This window comes from Salvelinus sp. IW2-2015, unplaced genomic scaffold (assembly GCF_002910315.2).
Source record: "Salvelinus sp. IW2-2015 unplaced genomic scaffold, ASM291031v2 Un_scaffold7174, whole genome shotgun sequence".
Classification (NCBI taxonomy): Eukaryota; Metazoa; Chordata; class Actinopteri; order Salmoniformes; family Salmonidae; genus Salvelinus; species Salvelinus sp. IW2-2015.
In genome coordinates this window covers 1-15,721 of record NW_019948434.1, presented here as the reverse complement: position 1 = coordinate 15,721, position 15,721 = coordinate 1, and the positions used below count along the sequence as shown (strand labels likewise).

Sequence of the window (15,721 nt, the reverse complement as noted above, 5' to 3'; positions counted from 1 at the left end):
TTAGAGAATATTCACTTAATCTATTACTTTTGTATGTAAGTGTTTGCACTTGGTAGCCTCTAATTATGTCTGAAATACTAAGACATTCCACATAAAGCGTTAATGAGCTGATAAAAGATGTTGAGGAGTTGGATAACAATCKGAAAATAGTGTAGGCTTGTAATTTAAGGCTTTTATTGGGTGGTATCAATACAAGTTGTATAGTCTTGAAGTTATATAATATTAAAATAAACATAGACGATCTCCAACAAACAGCTCTGATGTCTCCCTGTATTAGACCCAATAACGCAATCAAACTATACATTATGTGGTGTGAGTCTATGTGCTTTTGAAATTTTAAGTAGATGATATTTCACGTCAATCAACGGTGTTTGTAGTGGAGATAAAATAAGATATTTATTATTTCACCCACCTAGATTTGACTTTACTGACGGACATGTCTGTTGGCAGTGTTTAGAGGGAGATAAAGTTYGGATATAGGCTATAACCTTAATTAAGCGACGTGATGTATTTAAAATCAGATATAGGTGAGAGTAGTATCACAACAACTCACTACAAGGGATATTGAGGGAAGCGAGGGGAGTAACCATGCAAGGGAGCTGTCGGCTAAGATGTGGTGCTAAAATCATATATATATATATTTTCATTTTTGGTTGAAACTACAGACAAACAAAGAAGCTTTATTATGCGGATCTAGTCCATTGTCACATTTAATTGTTCAAAAGAGAAAGTATATAAAGTATATGATATATTTATGAATATATTAGGATTCAGGGCAGGTAAATCAACAGGAGACATTCCAGAGAGCTGCAACATCACTTGGCATGTAATCTTTATACATTTATTATGCTAAGCCTTTGTATTCGTTTTATGATTCAACCTGTGCTTCTTAGATGGTCAGGCAGCGTGACCCCCCCTCCCCCCTCCCACAAACACACTGAGATTTAAACGGAGATACGGTTCTAGTACTTCAATCTTTAAGTAGCCTACTGCCTACCCTGTATCGATAAAACCTTCCAAGGATCATGTTTATATTATATTTATCAAATGAAGCAGTCTTATAGTGTGCTCTCATGTAAAATTCAGCTCAGATGCTTTGAAAGCTCACGGACAATATAGTTAACGTTGACTTTTTTTTTAAAGCTTTCAAAACATTTAAAATCAGGAACTAGGCCTGGCTCTACTATCTTTTGTCAATATTATATTGACCTATTTATCTATGAATGGCACATATTGAAGTATTTTTCCCCTCGTGGTTATTGAGTCATTTATGAATGGTTTTAAATCAAATCAACGTTTATTGGTCGCCAAGACAGTTGAGCAGATCTTATAGTGTGTCACGTTCCTGACCTGTTTTCTGTTAGTTGTTTTATGTGTTAGCTGGTCAGGACGTGAGTTTGGGTGGGCAGTCTATGTTTTCTGTTTCTTATGTTGGTTTAAAGGGTGACCTGATATGGCTCTCAATTAGAGGCAGGTGGTTTTCATTTCCTTGATTGAGAGCCATATTAAGGTAGGTGTTTTCACACTGTTTGTTTGTGGGTGGTTGTCTCCTATGTCTGTGTCTATGTTTGCACCATACGGGACTGTTTCGTTCGTTCGTTGTTCGTTCGTTTGTCGTTTTGTTTGTAGTAAGTACTTGTTCGTTCGTTCTTCATGTTTCATGTAAGTTCGTGGTCCAAGTCTGTCTACATTCGGTTTGTTATTTTGTTTAGTTGTCAAGTATAAGTTCGTTTTGTCTTGTTCAATAAATTCATCATGTCATTTCACTACGCTGCGCCTTGGTTTAATCCCTGCTCCTCCTCTTCGGATGAAGAGGAGGAGGAACGGCGTTACAGAACCACCCACCAAATTACCAGAACCAAGCAGCGTATGTTCGAGCAGTGGAATACACAGGACTACTGGACTTGGGAGGACGAGCTGGATGGAAAAGGACCTTGGGCTCAACCAGGAGAATATCGCCGCCCAAAGCTGACTGGAGGCAGCGAAAGCAGAGAGGCGGCGATATGAGGAGGCAGCAAGGAAGCAAGGCTGGAGGCCGGAGAATCAAGCCCAAAACAGGCGTTATGAGGGGACGCGTCTAGCACGGAAGCCCGAAAAGCCCGTGAGTACTACCCAAAAATTTCTTGGGGGGGGCTAAGAGGTAGTGGGCCAAGGGCAGGTAGGAGACCTGCGCCCACTTCCCAGGCTAACCGTGGAGAGCGGGAGTACGGGCAGACACCGTGTTACGCAGTAGAGCGCACGTGTTCTCCTGTACGTGTGCATAGCCCGGTGCGGGTTATTCCACCTCCCCGCACTGGTAGGGCTAGATTGAGCATTGAGCCAAGTGCCATGAAGCCGGCTCTACATATCTGGCCACCAGTACGTCTCCTTGGGCCGGCTTACATGGCACCAGCCTTACGCATGGTGTCCCCGGTTCGCCTACATAGCCCGGTGCGGGTTATTCCACCTCCCCGCACTGGGCGGGCGACGGGGAGCATTCAACCAGGTAAGGTTGGGCAGGCTCGGTGCTCAAGGGAGCCAGTACGCCTGCACGGTCCGGTATTTCCGGCGCTACCTCCCGCCCCAGCCCAGTACCACAAGTGCCTACTCCACGCACCAGGCTTCCAGTGCGTTTCCAGAGCCCTGTTCCTCCTCCACGCACTCTCCCTATGGTGCGTGTCTCCAGCCCAGTGCCTCCAGTTCCGCACACGCACTAAGCCTCCTGTGCGTCTCCAGAGCCCTGTACGCACTGTCCCTGCTCCCAGCACTAGGTTGGAAGTGCGTGTCTCCAGTCCGGTGCCTCCAGTTCCGGCACCACGCACCAGGCCTACAGTGCGTCTCAGCCGGCCAGAGTCTGCCGTCTGCCCAATGGCGCCTGAACTGCCCGTCTGTATTGAGCCTTCAAAGCCGCCCGTCTGCCATGAGCCTGCAAAGCCGCCCGTCTGCCATGAGCCTACAGAGCCTTCCGCCAGACAGGAGCCGTAGAGCCTTCCGCCAGACAGGAGCCGCTAGAGCCTTCCGCCAGACAGGAGCAGCCAAAGCCTTCCGCCAGACAGGATCAGCCAGAGCCATCCGTCTCCCCAGCGCTGTCTGAGCCATCCGTCTCCATAGCGATCTGAGCATCCGTCTCCATAGCGCCATCTGAGCCATCCGTCTCCCCAGCCGCCATCTGAGCCATCCGTCTCCCCAGCGCCATCTGAGCCATCCGTCTCCCCAGCGCCATCTGAGCAATCCGTCTCCCCAGCGCCATCTGAGCCATCCGTCTCCCAGCGCCATCCGTCTGCCCAGTGCCTTCTGAGCCATCCGTCTGTCCCGAGCCATTAGAGCCGCCCGTCTGTCCCGAGCCGTCAGAGCCGTTCGTCAGTCAGGAGCCGCTAGAGCCGTTCGTCAGTCAGGATCGCCAGAGCCGCCAACCAGAAGGATCTGCCAGAGCCGCCAACCAGACAGGATCTGCCAGAGCCGCCAACCAGACAGGATCTGCCAGAGCCGCCAACCAGACGGATCTGCCAGAGCCGCCAGCCAGACAGGATCTGCAGAGCGCCAGCCAGACAGGATCTGCCAGAGCCGCCAGCCAGACAGGATCTGCCAGAGCCGCCAGTGAGCCATGAGCGTCCAGAGCCGTTAGTGAGCCATGAGCAGCCAGAGCCGTCAGCGAGCCATGAGCAGCCAGAGCCGTCAGCGAGCCATGAGCGTCTAGAGCCGTCAGCCTGCCATGAGCGTCCAGAGCCGTCAGCCTGCCATGAGCGTCCAGAGCCGTCAGCCTGCCATGAGCGTCCAGAGCCGTCAGCCTGCCATGAGCGTCCAGAGCCGTCAGCCTGCCATGAGCGTCCGGAGCCGTCATTCATCCAGAACTGCCTCTCAGTCCAGAGCTGTCTCTCTGTCCGGAGCTGCCCTTCAGTCCGGAGTTGCCCCTCTATCCTGAGCTACCTCTCTATCCTGAGCTACCTCTCTATCCTGAGCTACCCCTCTATCCTGAGCTATCCCTCTGTCCTGAGCTACCTCTCTGTCCTGAGCTACCTTGTCCCGGAGCTGTCCTTTATCTTGGTGTGGCCCCTTAAATTAGGTGGGGGAAATAAGAGGGTGGTCATTCTAAGGGGGAGACGTAAGCTGGGATTGACTATGGTGGGGTGGGGACCTCGCCCAGAGCCTGAGCCACCACCGTGGTCAGATGCCCACCCAGACCCTCCCCTAGACTTTTGGTGGTGCGTTCGGAGTACGCACCTTGAGGGGGGGGTTATGTCACGTTCCTGACCTGTTTTCTGTAGTTGTTTTATGTGTTAGCTGGTCAGGACGTGAGTTTGGGTGGGCAGTCTATGTTTTCTGTTTCTATGTTGGTTTAAGGGTGACCTGATATGGCTCTCAATTAGAGGCAGGTGGTTTTCATTTCCTCTGATTGAGAGCCATATTAAGGTAGGTGTTTTCACACTGTTTGTTTGTGGGTGGTTGTCTCCTGTGTCTGTGTCTTGTTTGCACCATACGGGACTGTTTCGTTCGTTCGTTCGTTCGTTCGTCGTTTTGTTTGTAGTAAGTACTTGTTCGTTCGTTCTTCATGTTTCATGTAAGTTCGTGGTCCAAGTCTGTCTACATTCGGTTTGTTATTTTGTTTAGTTGTCAAGTATAGTTCGTTTTGTCTTGTTCAATAAATTCATCATGTCATTTCACTACGCTGCGCCTTGGTTTAATCCCTGCTCCTCCTCTTCGGATGAAGAGGAGGAGGAACGCCGTTACATAGTGGGTGCAGCGAAATGCTTGTCACTAGTTCCTAACAACGCAGTAAAATGTCAAACACAGAAATTATCCATTTTAAAAACAACAAAAAAGAAAGAACAAAAATAAATCAGGATTGAATCCAATTAACCACCAAATAGCACTGTAACAGTAATCCAAGAGCAATCTATACATATATACAGCGGATGATACTACACAAGATATACTAAGAATGATATGTACAGCAGTAGAAATATTAGTGAGCTATGTCAATAATCCAGTATATTAATAAATATGCGGTGTGTTAAAACAGTGTAACTAAAATGTAATGTACAGTAGTAGAAATATTMGAATGAGCTATGTCGAGAATACAGTATTTAAATACACAGTACAAAACCCCATAACAAAATGACCTGAGTCCAGAAATACAGTATTTAAATACACAGTACAAAACCCCATAGTAAAAGGACCTGTCCAGAATACAGTATTTAAATACACAGTACAAAACCCCAATAGTAAAATGATTCTGATCCAGAATACAGTATTTAAATACACAGTACAAAACCCCATAGCAAAATGAGTCCAGAATACAAATTCTATTCAGCAATGTCGAAAAGTTTTAGGCAGGTCTGAAAAAATGCTGTAAAGTAAGAATGCTTTCAAAAATAGACACGTTAATAGATAATATTTATCAATTAACAAAATGAAAAGTGAGTGAACAGAAGAAAAATCTACATCAAATCCATATTTGGTGTGACCACCCTTTGGCTTCAAAACAGCATCAGTTCTTCTAGGTACACTTGAACAAAGTCAGGGATATTGTAGGCATATAGTCAGGTGTATGATTAAACAATTATAACAAACAGGTGCTAATGATCATCAATTCAATATGTAGGTTGAAACAAAATTATTAACTGAAACAGAAACAGCTGTGTAGGATGAATAAAACTTGGTGAGGAACAGCCAAACTCTGCTAACAAGGTGAGGTTGCTGAAGACAGTTTACTGTCAAAGGTCATACACCATGGCAAGACTGAGCACAGCAACAAGACACAGGGTAGTTTATACTGTATCAGCAAGGTCTCTCCCAGGCAGATATTTCAAGGCAGAGAGGGGTTTCCAGATGTGCTGTCCAAGCTCCCGTGAAGAAGCACAAAAAAACGGGCAAAGTTAAGGAACTGGGGTGCCGGGAAATGACAGCAGGTGCTCTGGACTAATGAGTCAAAATTTGAAATATTTGGCTGTAGCAGAAGGCAGTTTGTTTGCCGAAGGCCTGGAGAGCGGTACACGAATGAGTGTCTGCAGGCAACAGTGAAGCATGGTGGAGGTTCCTTGCAAGTTTGGGGCTGCATTTTTGCAAATTAATCTGGTGATTTGGTTAGAATTAATGGTCTCCTCAATGCTGAGAAGTACAGGCAGATACTTATCCATCATGCAATACCATCAGGGAGGCATCTGATTGGCCCCAAATGTATTCTGCAGCATGACAACAACCCMAAAAACATACAGCGAAAGTCATTAGGAACTATCTTCAGCGTAAAGAAGAACAACGAGTCCTGGAAGTGATGGTACGGCCCCCACAGAGCCCTGATCTCAACATCATCGAGTCTGGCTGGGATTACATGAAGAGAGAGAAGCACCTGAGGCTGCCTAAATCCACAGAAGAACTGTGGTTAGTTCTCCAAAATGTTTGGGCCAACCTACTTGCCGAGTTCCTTCAAAAACTGTCTGCAAGTGTACCTAGAAGAAGTGATGCTGTTTTGAAGCCAAAGGGTGGTCACACCAAATATGGATTTGATGTAGATTTTTCTTCAGTTCACTCACTTTGCATTTTGTTAATTGATAAATGTAATCTATTAACGTGTCTATTTTTGAAAGCATTCTTACTTTACAGCATTTTTTCAGACCTGCCTAAACCTTTTGCACAGTACTGTACATGTATGTGAAGGGTTTGTATAGACAGTATGGACAGTGTGTGAATAGAAAAGGTGTGTATAGCAGTAGCTATATAGGATGAGCCATGACTGCACTCTTAGATAAAAAGGTGCAAAGTAAAGATCATACAGGGTTTTTCAGTTTGTCCCCATAGTGGAACACTTTTTGTTGCTGGGTAGAACCCTTTGAAGAGGCTTCATCTAGAACCCTCTATGTGGGGTACTTCAAAGAACCCCCTGTATATGGTTCTACCTAGAACCGTCTATGAAGGGTTATACCAAAAGCCATTTGATCTTCTGAAGGTTCTTCCTAGAACCGTCTATGAAGGGTTCCACCAGCCTTATTAGCCTTTACAATTGTATTATTTATGGAAATACATGCAGTGTGTTCGTGAAAGTATTCTGACCGCTTGATTTTTCCCCACATTTTGTGACGTTACTCAAAAAATTTAAAATTGATTAAATAGTTTTTTTTCCCGACCTCATCAATCTACACACAATACCCCATAATAACAAAGCAATTTTTTGCAAATTTATAAATAAATAAAAATATCAAATTTCCATAAGGATTCAGACCTTTTACTCATTGCTTTGTTGAAACACCTTTGGCAGTGATTACAGCCGTGAGTCTTCTTGGGTATGATGCTACAAGCTTGGCACATCTGTCCTTTGGTCTGATGAGTCCACATTTTTTGGTTCCAACCGCCATGTCTTTGTGAGATGCAGAGTAGGTGAACGGATGATCTCTGCATATGTGGTTTCCATCGTGAAGCATGGAGGAGGAGGTGTTTTGATGGTGTGGGGGTGCTTTGCCGGTGACAATGTTAGTGATTTATTTAGAATTCAAGGCACACTTAACCAGCATGGCTACCACAGCACTCTGCAGCATTACACCATCCCATCTGGTTTGCACTTAGTGGGACTATCATTCGTTTTTTAACTGGACAATGACCCAACATACCTCCATGCTGTGTAARGGCTATTTGACCAAGAAGGAGAGTGATGGAGTGCTGCATCTGATGACCCGGCCTCCACAATCACCCGACMTCAACCCAATTGAGATGGTCTGGGATGATTTGGACCGCAGAGTGAAGGAAAAGCAGCCAACAAGTGCTCAGCATATGTGGGATCTCCTTCAAGACTGTTGGAAAAGCATTCCAGGTGAAGCTGGTTGAGAGAATGCCAAGAGTGTGCAAAGTTGTCATCAAGGCAAAGGGTGGCTACTTTGAAGAATCTAAAATCTAAAATATATTTGGATTGGTTTAACACTTATTTGGTTACTATATGATTCCATATGTGTTATTTCATAGTTTTGATGTCTTCACTATTATTCTACAATGTATAAAAACTGTAAAAATAAAGAAAAACCCTTGAATAAGTAGGTGTGTCCAAACTTTTGACTGGTACTGTATATTATTTGTTTTATTAATAAAATAAAATAAACTGAACATAGAACACAGACAACAATGAAAGCTATATACAGGGTTCGCCAGATCTAGTGAAATAATCCCATCAATAATCCGAGTCCTGTTTGTTACTTTGGACAATAATTACAGCACAAACCAATCAGAAATGTGAAAATCTGGTGTCATAAATATTCATCCAGTCAGATATTATGAAAGTGTTGGTCCCGCCTTCCTCGTCCATGGAGATAAACAATATATAATAATGAGAATGGTTGTCGATACACATGTCATTGCTGCTCTACGAACTGACGCAAATATAAACGAATCGAAAAGGAGCATGTTTTGACAGAGTCCAACCTCAACAAATCAGTTTTGCTGGGCAAACCAGTGAATGCGGAAGTGTCAGACCGCGGAAGTAAAGACAAATATAAAAGCACACGCTCAAAATTACTGGCTGCACCATGTAAAAGAGGCTTTTGCGATAGATGCACGTATTGTAGACAGCTATTTGTAAATCCATACCATTTGATCTCACAAATTAGTTTGAAAGCCGTGTGCGTTGTGCAAATATCATGTCGTCAAACTGGAGAGACTTTACTATACCGGGCGGTGAGGACTGCGTCTTCTGGATTGGCGCGGGGACTGCGGCTATTCTCAGTGTGCTCCGTATGTCGTTTGCTGTCAGGCTCAGAGTTTGGGTGTTGGGAATGGACGGGTGGTATTCACTTGCTAAAACTCGGAAAATGGCAGTGAGTAGCTAGCAAGCAATCAATTTATATATAGGACCGTTCATTGAAAATAAGAAATTTGTTCTTAACGTGACTTGCTTAGTTAAATAAAGGTAATTAAAAAACTATATTATAAAGACAGGTTTGCATGCTATATTGCCTGCTTTTTTTCTTGAAGATTATTTTGTGCTGATGAAGAGAATGGCCATATGTTTCGAAGCCGTATCTCAAAGCGAGATTGAGTTTCTAAAGACGTTAAAACCGTGTATGAATTGTAGTTCACATGACCAGCAAGGCTAATGGCTCAAGACTGTAATGTGATCACAGTTTCCTCTGCGCCACAGGTGACCCTCGACCCGTACGGTTCAGTTTATAGTGTGAATCAGAAAATGTTCTCCTAGCTGTCAGTGGATATTGTAGAATCATTTAGTTATCCTAGCTGTCAGTAGGATATTTGTAGAATACATTTAGTTATCCTAGCTGTCAGTAGGATATTGTCTAGTAAATACATTTAGTTATCCTAGCTGTCAGTAGGATATTTGTAGATACTAGATAGAGGATATCATTTAGTTATCCTAGCTCGCTTAGTAGGGATTTGTATGCTAGTGGAGAAATACATTTAGATTATCCCTAGCCTGTCAGTAGGAGATTTGTCAGCTAGAGAATACATTTTAGTTATTCCTAGCTGTCAGTTAGGAAATGTTGTTAGCTAGTGAGATACATTTAGCTTATCCTAGCTGTCAGTAGGATATTGTACGAATACATTTAGTTATCCTATGTCCAGTAGGATACTTGTTGCTAGTAGAGATACATTTAGTTATATAATGTCAGTAGGATATTGTAGAATACATTTAGTTATCCTAGCTGTCAGTAGGATGTTGTAGCTAGCAGAATACATTTAGTGTTTCCCCTAGGATTTCTCTGCAGGGGTGGCAAAGTTAGCGTGGGGACCRCAGTTTTAGAGGCCCTCTTGGCCTTAAAGACAAATGTGCTGTTTTAAAGGGGATTTCCTGCAATTCTACACAATTTGCTATTGTTTGTCTTATGTTGTCAGTGACTCAAACATAACTAACCAATGGGAACACAATGCCAATCTCCCTGACTGTCTAGTTTTTATTTTGGTGATGGCTAGTTCTCAAAGATCTTATATATAAATATATATAGCTATTTACTACATTCTTTCTGTTGAAGTTTACACAGAAAACTTTTACCATCCTGAGAAATATTCAAGTTTTACTGTAMATTTTGTGTTGACTGCTTAATGCATATAGGGGAAAGGCTGGCCAGCCCTATTGTCCTTTGGAACCCACAGTGGCCTCTGTGGTTTGTAGACAACACATCAGTATTGCGTAAGCATGACATGAGTCTGCCTTCCCTCACAGAAGTGAGTGATAGGCTACATTAATATTTACCCAACCTTATTGCTCGGGCAAGGCCATTCATCCATTCAGGGTTACGTTATCAGGGTTACATCAACAGGGTTACCACATCAGGTTGACTACATTTGGGGTGGCAGGTAGCCTAGTGCTTAGAGCGAGTAACCGAAAGGTCCCTGGTTTGAATCCCTGAGCCGACAAGGTGGAAAATCTGTCAATGTGCTCTTGAGCAAGGCACCTAACCCTAATTGCTCCAGGGTTACCGTTGATTATGTTAGACCCTGGTTGTGACCCGAGAGTGTCTCGGGGAGAGTGGGATATGCAACAACAACAAAAACATTTCCAATTCACATGTGTTAATACACATTTGTACATGTGTGAAATAGGACAAGTATAAGCACCCAGTGAATTATTATTATATTTGAGTCCATCCATCTTTGAAGTCTGAACACCAGGTTAGGGCAGGCTTTGACCATGTGACTGCAAAACACAGCTGTGGCTATCGCACCCAGAAGTGGACTGGTTCCAGGAAGTTTTTACCTAATCGAAATCCCATTTGAAATGAAAAATAAGCCCCTGTAAATTAAAGCACATGTCAAAAMTTCTGTGTTTGGCATGCGACACGGAGTACAAGGAGTRGTATGTTAACACCAAACGTGTCTGGATTTCAGGGTAGCTGCCAAGGCCTGCTGAATATCAGTCTTATCCTGCTCTGCTGATTAATAAATACAGGTTTGCAGCAAAGGGAAATTATAAATGTGGTGACATTTCAACCAATTTTGACATGCGTTGTATGTAGCTTATTTAGAAACTGTGTGAATAGCTATTGTAYAGCTTCCCCCCTCGCTCACTGAAGCAGAGGTGATTGAGAGAATGGCCTGATTATGTAAGAAGACTAGAGCCATTCATAAATGTGGCTGAGGAGTCAGAGTATTCTGTTTCAATTACACTTTACTGCTGGCAGTGTGTGTGTTGTGGAGCAGCATCACGTAACACAGGGTCCATATCTCTAGCCCCTCCCATTCACAAAGACCTATATTCACTATCTTTCTGTGCATTCACGCCTCTTACCCCTTCCTCATCCTGTTCTGAGCTTCCGTCCCTCCTCCTCGTCTCTTTCGGTCACGACACCTGCTTGGTCTCTACACCATTGTTATTTAGCTTCTCATAAAATSATATTGTCAAGTCCTTTATTGAAATGCGTTGGCTCATGAGTTATTTCTGGCGTGGTTAACAGATTGTTGGACACTGGTAGCAATAAGTGGACCACTCTGTCATTGGCCGAAGGAGGTCGTTCTCAGGTCATGTACTGACACACATTGTTACATTCCACACAGGTGTTCTTCTGCCTGCTTCAAGTAGGACAGGAAGGTGTTCTTCTGCCTGCTTCAAGTAGGACAGGAAGGGTGTTCTTCTGCCTGCTTCAAGTAGCACAGGAATGGTGTTCTTCTGCCTGCTTCAAGTAGGACAGGAAGGGTGTTCTTCTGCCTGCTTCAAGTAGGACAGGAAGGTGTTCTTCTGCCTGCTTCAAGTAGGACAGGAAGGGGAGCTTCTGCCTGCTTCAAGTAGAACAGGAAGGGTGTCTGTCTGCTTCAAGTAGAACAGGAAGGGTGTTCTTCTGCCTGCTTCAAGTAGGACAGGAAGGTGTTCTTCTGTCTGCTTCAAGAGGACAGGAAGGGTGTTCTTCTGTCTGCTTCAAGTAGGACAGGAAGGGTGTTCTTCTGTCTGCTTCAATAGGACAGGAAGGGTGTTCTTCTGTCTGCTTCAAGTAGGACAGGAAGGGGGAGCTTCTGCCTGCTTCAAGTAGGACAGGAAGGGGGAGCTTCTGCCTGCTTCAAGTAGAACAGGAAGGGTGTTCTTCTGCCTGCTTCAAGTAGAACAGGGAAGGGTGTTCTTCTGCCTGCTTCAAGTAGGACGGGACAGGTGTTCTTTTGGAACAAAAATGAAACGTTTTTTTAAAATCCTAGCATTTATTACAATTGACTAAAAACAAATATGCTTTGGAAAAGGGAACTTTTCCCATTTGCATGTGTAAATCATTATTTAGATATAATTGCTGAAAATTTGGATATTAATTAAATATTGCCCACTGTATCAGCTGCATATTTGCCAATGTGGGCTGGGTCATGAGCTTTGCACCATAACTGGGACATGATGTAGAAGAAAACATAGCAATTTGAGATGTTGACATTTCAGCAGTTCCTCCACCTTGCCACCTCTTAGCAACGGTTGCATCACTAAATGCAGGCCAGGAGACGATGAGGTCTTTCTGGATAATGTTCAATGTATATAGATAGCCAACACATTTAAGACTATAGAACCAGGGGGTAGCCATGAAATTGTTTGCAAAAAAGTAAAATGGATGTATAACCTGTTTCCAACTGTCCATAAGAGGAGCGATGGGTCAAGGAATGCTGAGGTGTGAGAAACCGCTGGGAGCAGCAGCTCGTTGGTATTCTGTGCAGCAACTGTGCTAGACSAGGCTGCAGCGTTGTGCTATTTTAAACCTGCACTTCTTTTTTTAGCTCAGAATATTCAGCAGCAGAAGCACCGCTGTCTGGCTGAGGCATTAACATTTTTACAACAGTTTTCACTTCTTGATCATTTGAAGATGTATGAGGATGTTGAAGGATGCTATTTCAAGCCCATCTAGGTTAGGTCCTATGAGTAGATTCTTCTACCATCTTCCCTGACCTAGCATATATTTATGATGTCTTCAAATGGACACTTTATTTGGAGTAAATGGAAGGAACATGCCTCGTGCTCAAAACACTGAGTTTCATTCTTAAAACAGCTTAAAATAACCAGCGGAAGCGTTCCCTGTCGCCCATATGGACCCCCCTCTCTCTCTCTGTTCAATTGCTCTGTTCTATTTTAGCTCTACCCTCCCTCCATTCTGGTCTCCCTCCCTCCATTSTGGTCTCCCTCCCTCCATTGTGGTCTCCCTCCCTCCATTGTGGTCTCCCTCCCTCCATTCTGGTCTCCCTCCATTCTGGTCCCTCCCCAGTGAATGCCTGGCTGCTTCTTGTCTTCCTCTGCTTTAAGGCAACAGCAGTGGAGAGTTGGTGAAGGAGAGAGATGGGTGGAGAGTTGGTGAAGGAGAGTTGGGTCTGGTGAAGGAGGGAGGGAGGGAGGGATGGGTGGAGTTGGGTCTGGGGAAGGAGGGAGGGAGGGGTGGGTGGAAAACAGAGCCCACTGACAGCCAATAAAGGCTAAATATAGCTACTGCTGTCTCTGCAGTGCCAGGCTGCCTGACCCGGGGTGGCAGAGGAATACCACAGAGCCTGTCCTCTCCCCATGTCCTGCTGTACCCTTCCCCTCTGTCTCAGTACCTGCATCACCATAGTCATCTTCTTCCTGTATTCTCTCTTCCTCCCTTCTCGCTCACTTAAATGACAGAACCACAGGTAGCAGTGCAAGGACACAGAATGCATTGATAATGTAATAATCTTCATGTGGCATATAATTTTTTGATACATCAGCATTTAAGTATCTGTATTAATGTATTTCATCCAGGTGTGAGATGACTCGGTACTGCTTGACACACAGGCATGTTTGACCTATTGACTAGAATGGGATCAGTGTTCTCTTCTGCTTTTAATGCAGTTTTTTATTTATCTATTTATTTCTGGGTCAGTTTTGTGAGCAGTGTCGGTGTGTTTTGTTTACCCTTGACTAATACACCCCCTCTCCTCGCTCGTCTTCCCCCTCAGTTGTGACAGGAGCCACGGATGGCATCGGGAAAGCCTATGCGGAGGAGGTAAGATCGAATCCCGGGGTGTCAGACATTTCAGGCCCCTTCACGGGAAAACCAAAGTGAGTGACTCATCAGAGAGGGGGGTTTAACCAGGAGGTCAGAGTAGTGACGGTGACACACACAAAGGTTTGCCTTTTGCGAGCAAGAGCTGAGGGATTTATGCTGCATAGCCAGGGCAGAATTTATTAAAAAATAGTACTTTTTTCAAGGGAGTTCCCCATCAGTAGACAGTCATGATAAATGCCCTGCTTGATAACAGTGCTGTCCTTCTCATTGTTGATGATGGCTATTGTTGATTTAGGTTATGAATCTGGGTGCAGTGTGTGTGTGTGGTAGTGTTGAATGTTAGACCCTCTTTAATGGCCGGTCTTAAAGATGGTCTCAGTGTTCATGTTGAGTGTTGGTTTCTGTCTCCACAGCTGGCTCGGAGGGGGTTTTCCATTGTGCTAATCAGCCGCACCCAGGAGAAACTGGATGACGTGGCCAAGTCCATCGGTGAGTAGTTCCACCTGGGGCATGTTCATTAGGCATGGGGAAACCCTGGACTAGAGGAGAATGAGTCAGTCTCCAGTTGTCTTATGTGATGGGGCCCTCTGCTGGTCACTATGGTGTATTGACGTCTGAGCCCCCACATCTTCACAGATGAGTCCACTACAATCTCACTCCCTAAAGCTCACTGTTCGTTGTGTTTCAGCACCTTTTTAATGTTCCAGTAACAGCGTCTTGCATGCGTCTTCCCTCCTAGAGAGCAAATATGGGGTTGAGACCAAATCCATCGCTGCAGACTTCAGTGCCACGGACATCTATCCCAAGATTGAAGCTGGACTTACCGGGCTGGAGGTTGGTGTTCTGGGTAAGTGAGAGGCAGTCCAGTGACGGTTGTGGACTTACCGGGCTGGAGGTTGGCGTTCTGGGTAAGTGAGAGGCAGTCCAGTGACGGTTGTGGACTTACCGGGCTGGAGGTTGGCGTTCTGGGTAAGTGAGAGAGGCAGTCCACGACAGTGACAGTTGTTTTTTGTGAATCATTCAGATGGTGTGGTGTTCTTTTAAAACGCTGCTGTCCCCCTTTGGTTAGAAGTGGATAATCAAGTGCAGAGAGGCATGTTGATCACTTCTTCCAGTCCCTTAAGTGATGTTGTATTTGAAAGTCCTGACTGTGTTCTATATGGCTTTTATCCCTAGTAAATAATGTGGGAATGTCCTACTCCTATCCGGAATTCTTCCTCAACGTTCCCAACCTGGATAGTGTGAGTCTGAACAACCTTGTGATTGTTCACTTCCCATCTATTGTGTACCAAGATCACTTATCTCACACATGCTGTTCTATGAAAACATTACGCCTCAGAGATGAACCCAGAACTAAATCGTTTAATTTTTATTTTATTATTCTGCCCTTGCAGTTCATCAACACAATGGTGAACATCAACATCAYGTCTGTTTGCCAGGTCAGTAGTCATTATGGGAATGGAAGCCCAGTAATACACAAATGAACATTTTGATTAATGAAGTAATTTTTTTTGTTGCATTATCTGTCACGCACCACAGTGAGTGCACGTGCGCACACAGTCTGCCATGTAAGGGATGAGGCAGAGGATTGGTTCCCAGCCTAAAGCAACAGCATGCTTTCTGCTCTAAAACCCACAATCCCTCTCTTTATGCAGATGACCCGTATGGTGCTACCTGGGATGGTAGAGAGGTAAGTGGAGGGTGTGACGGTATCTGGGGTTCTCAGGGAGGGATGGCGGTGGTGAAGGGATCTGGGGTTCTCAGGGAGGGACGGCGGTGGTGAAGGGATCTGGGGTTCTCAGGGAGGGACGGCGGTGGTGAAGGGATCT

The 15,721-nt window shown here is 44.7% G+C and overlaps 1 protein-coding gene across 1 annotated transcript; it reads left to right on the top strand.

The window, feature by feature from the left end:
- Positions 1-6,250: 6,250 nt before the first annotated feature.
- Positions 6,251-15,715, top strand: LOC112079189 (very-long-chain 3-oxoacyl-CoA reductase-B). Its single transcript, XM_024145210.2, has 7 exons — positions 6,251-6,357; positions 13,811-13,889; positions 14,306-14,381; positions 14,632-14,739; positions 15,069-15,133; positions 15,287-15,331; positions 15,548-15,715. The coding sequence occupies exons 1-7, from the start codon at positions 6,251-6,253 to the stop codon at positions 15,584-15,586; spliced, it is 519 nt and encodes a 172-aa protein (XP_024000978.2). The 3' UTR covers positions 15,587-15,715.
- Positions 15,716-15,721: the final 6 nt, after the last annotated feature.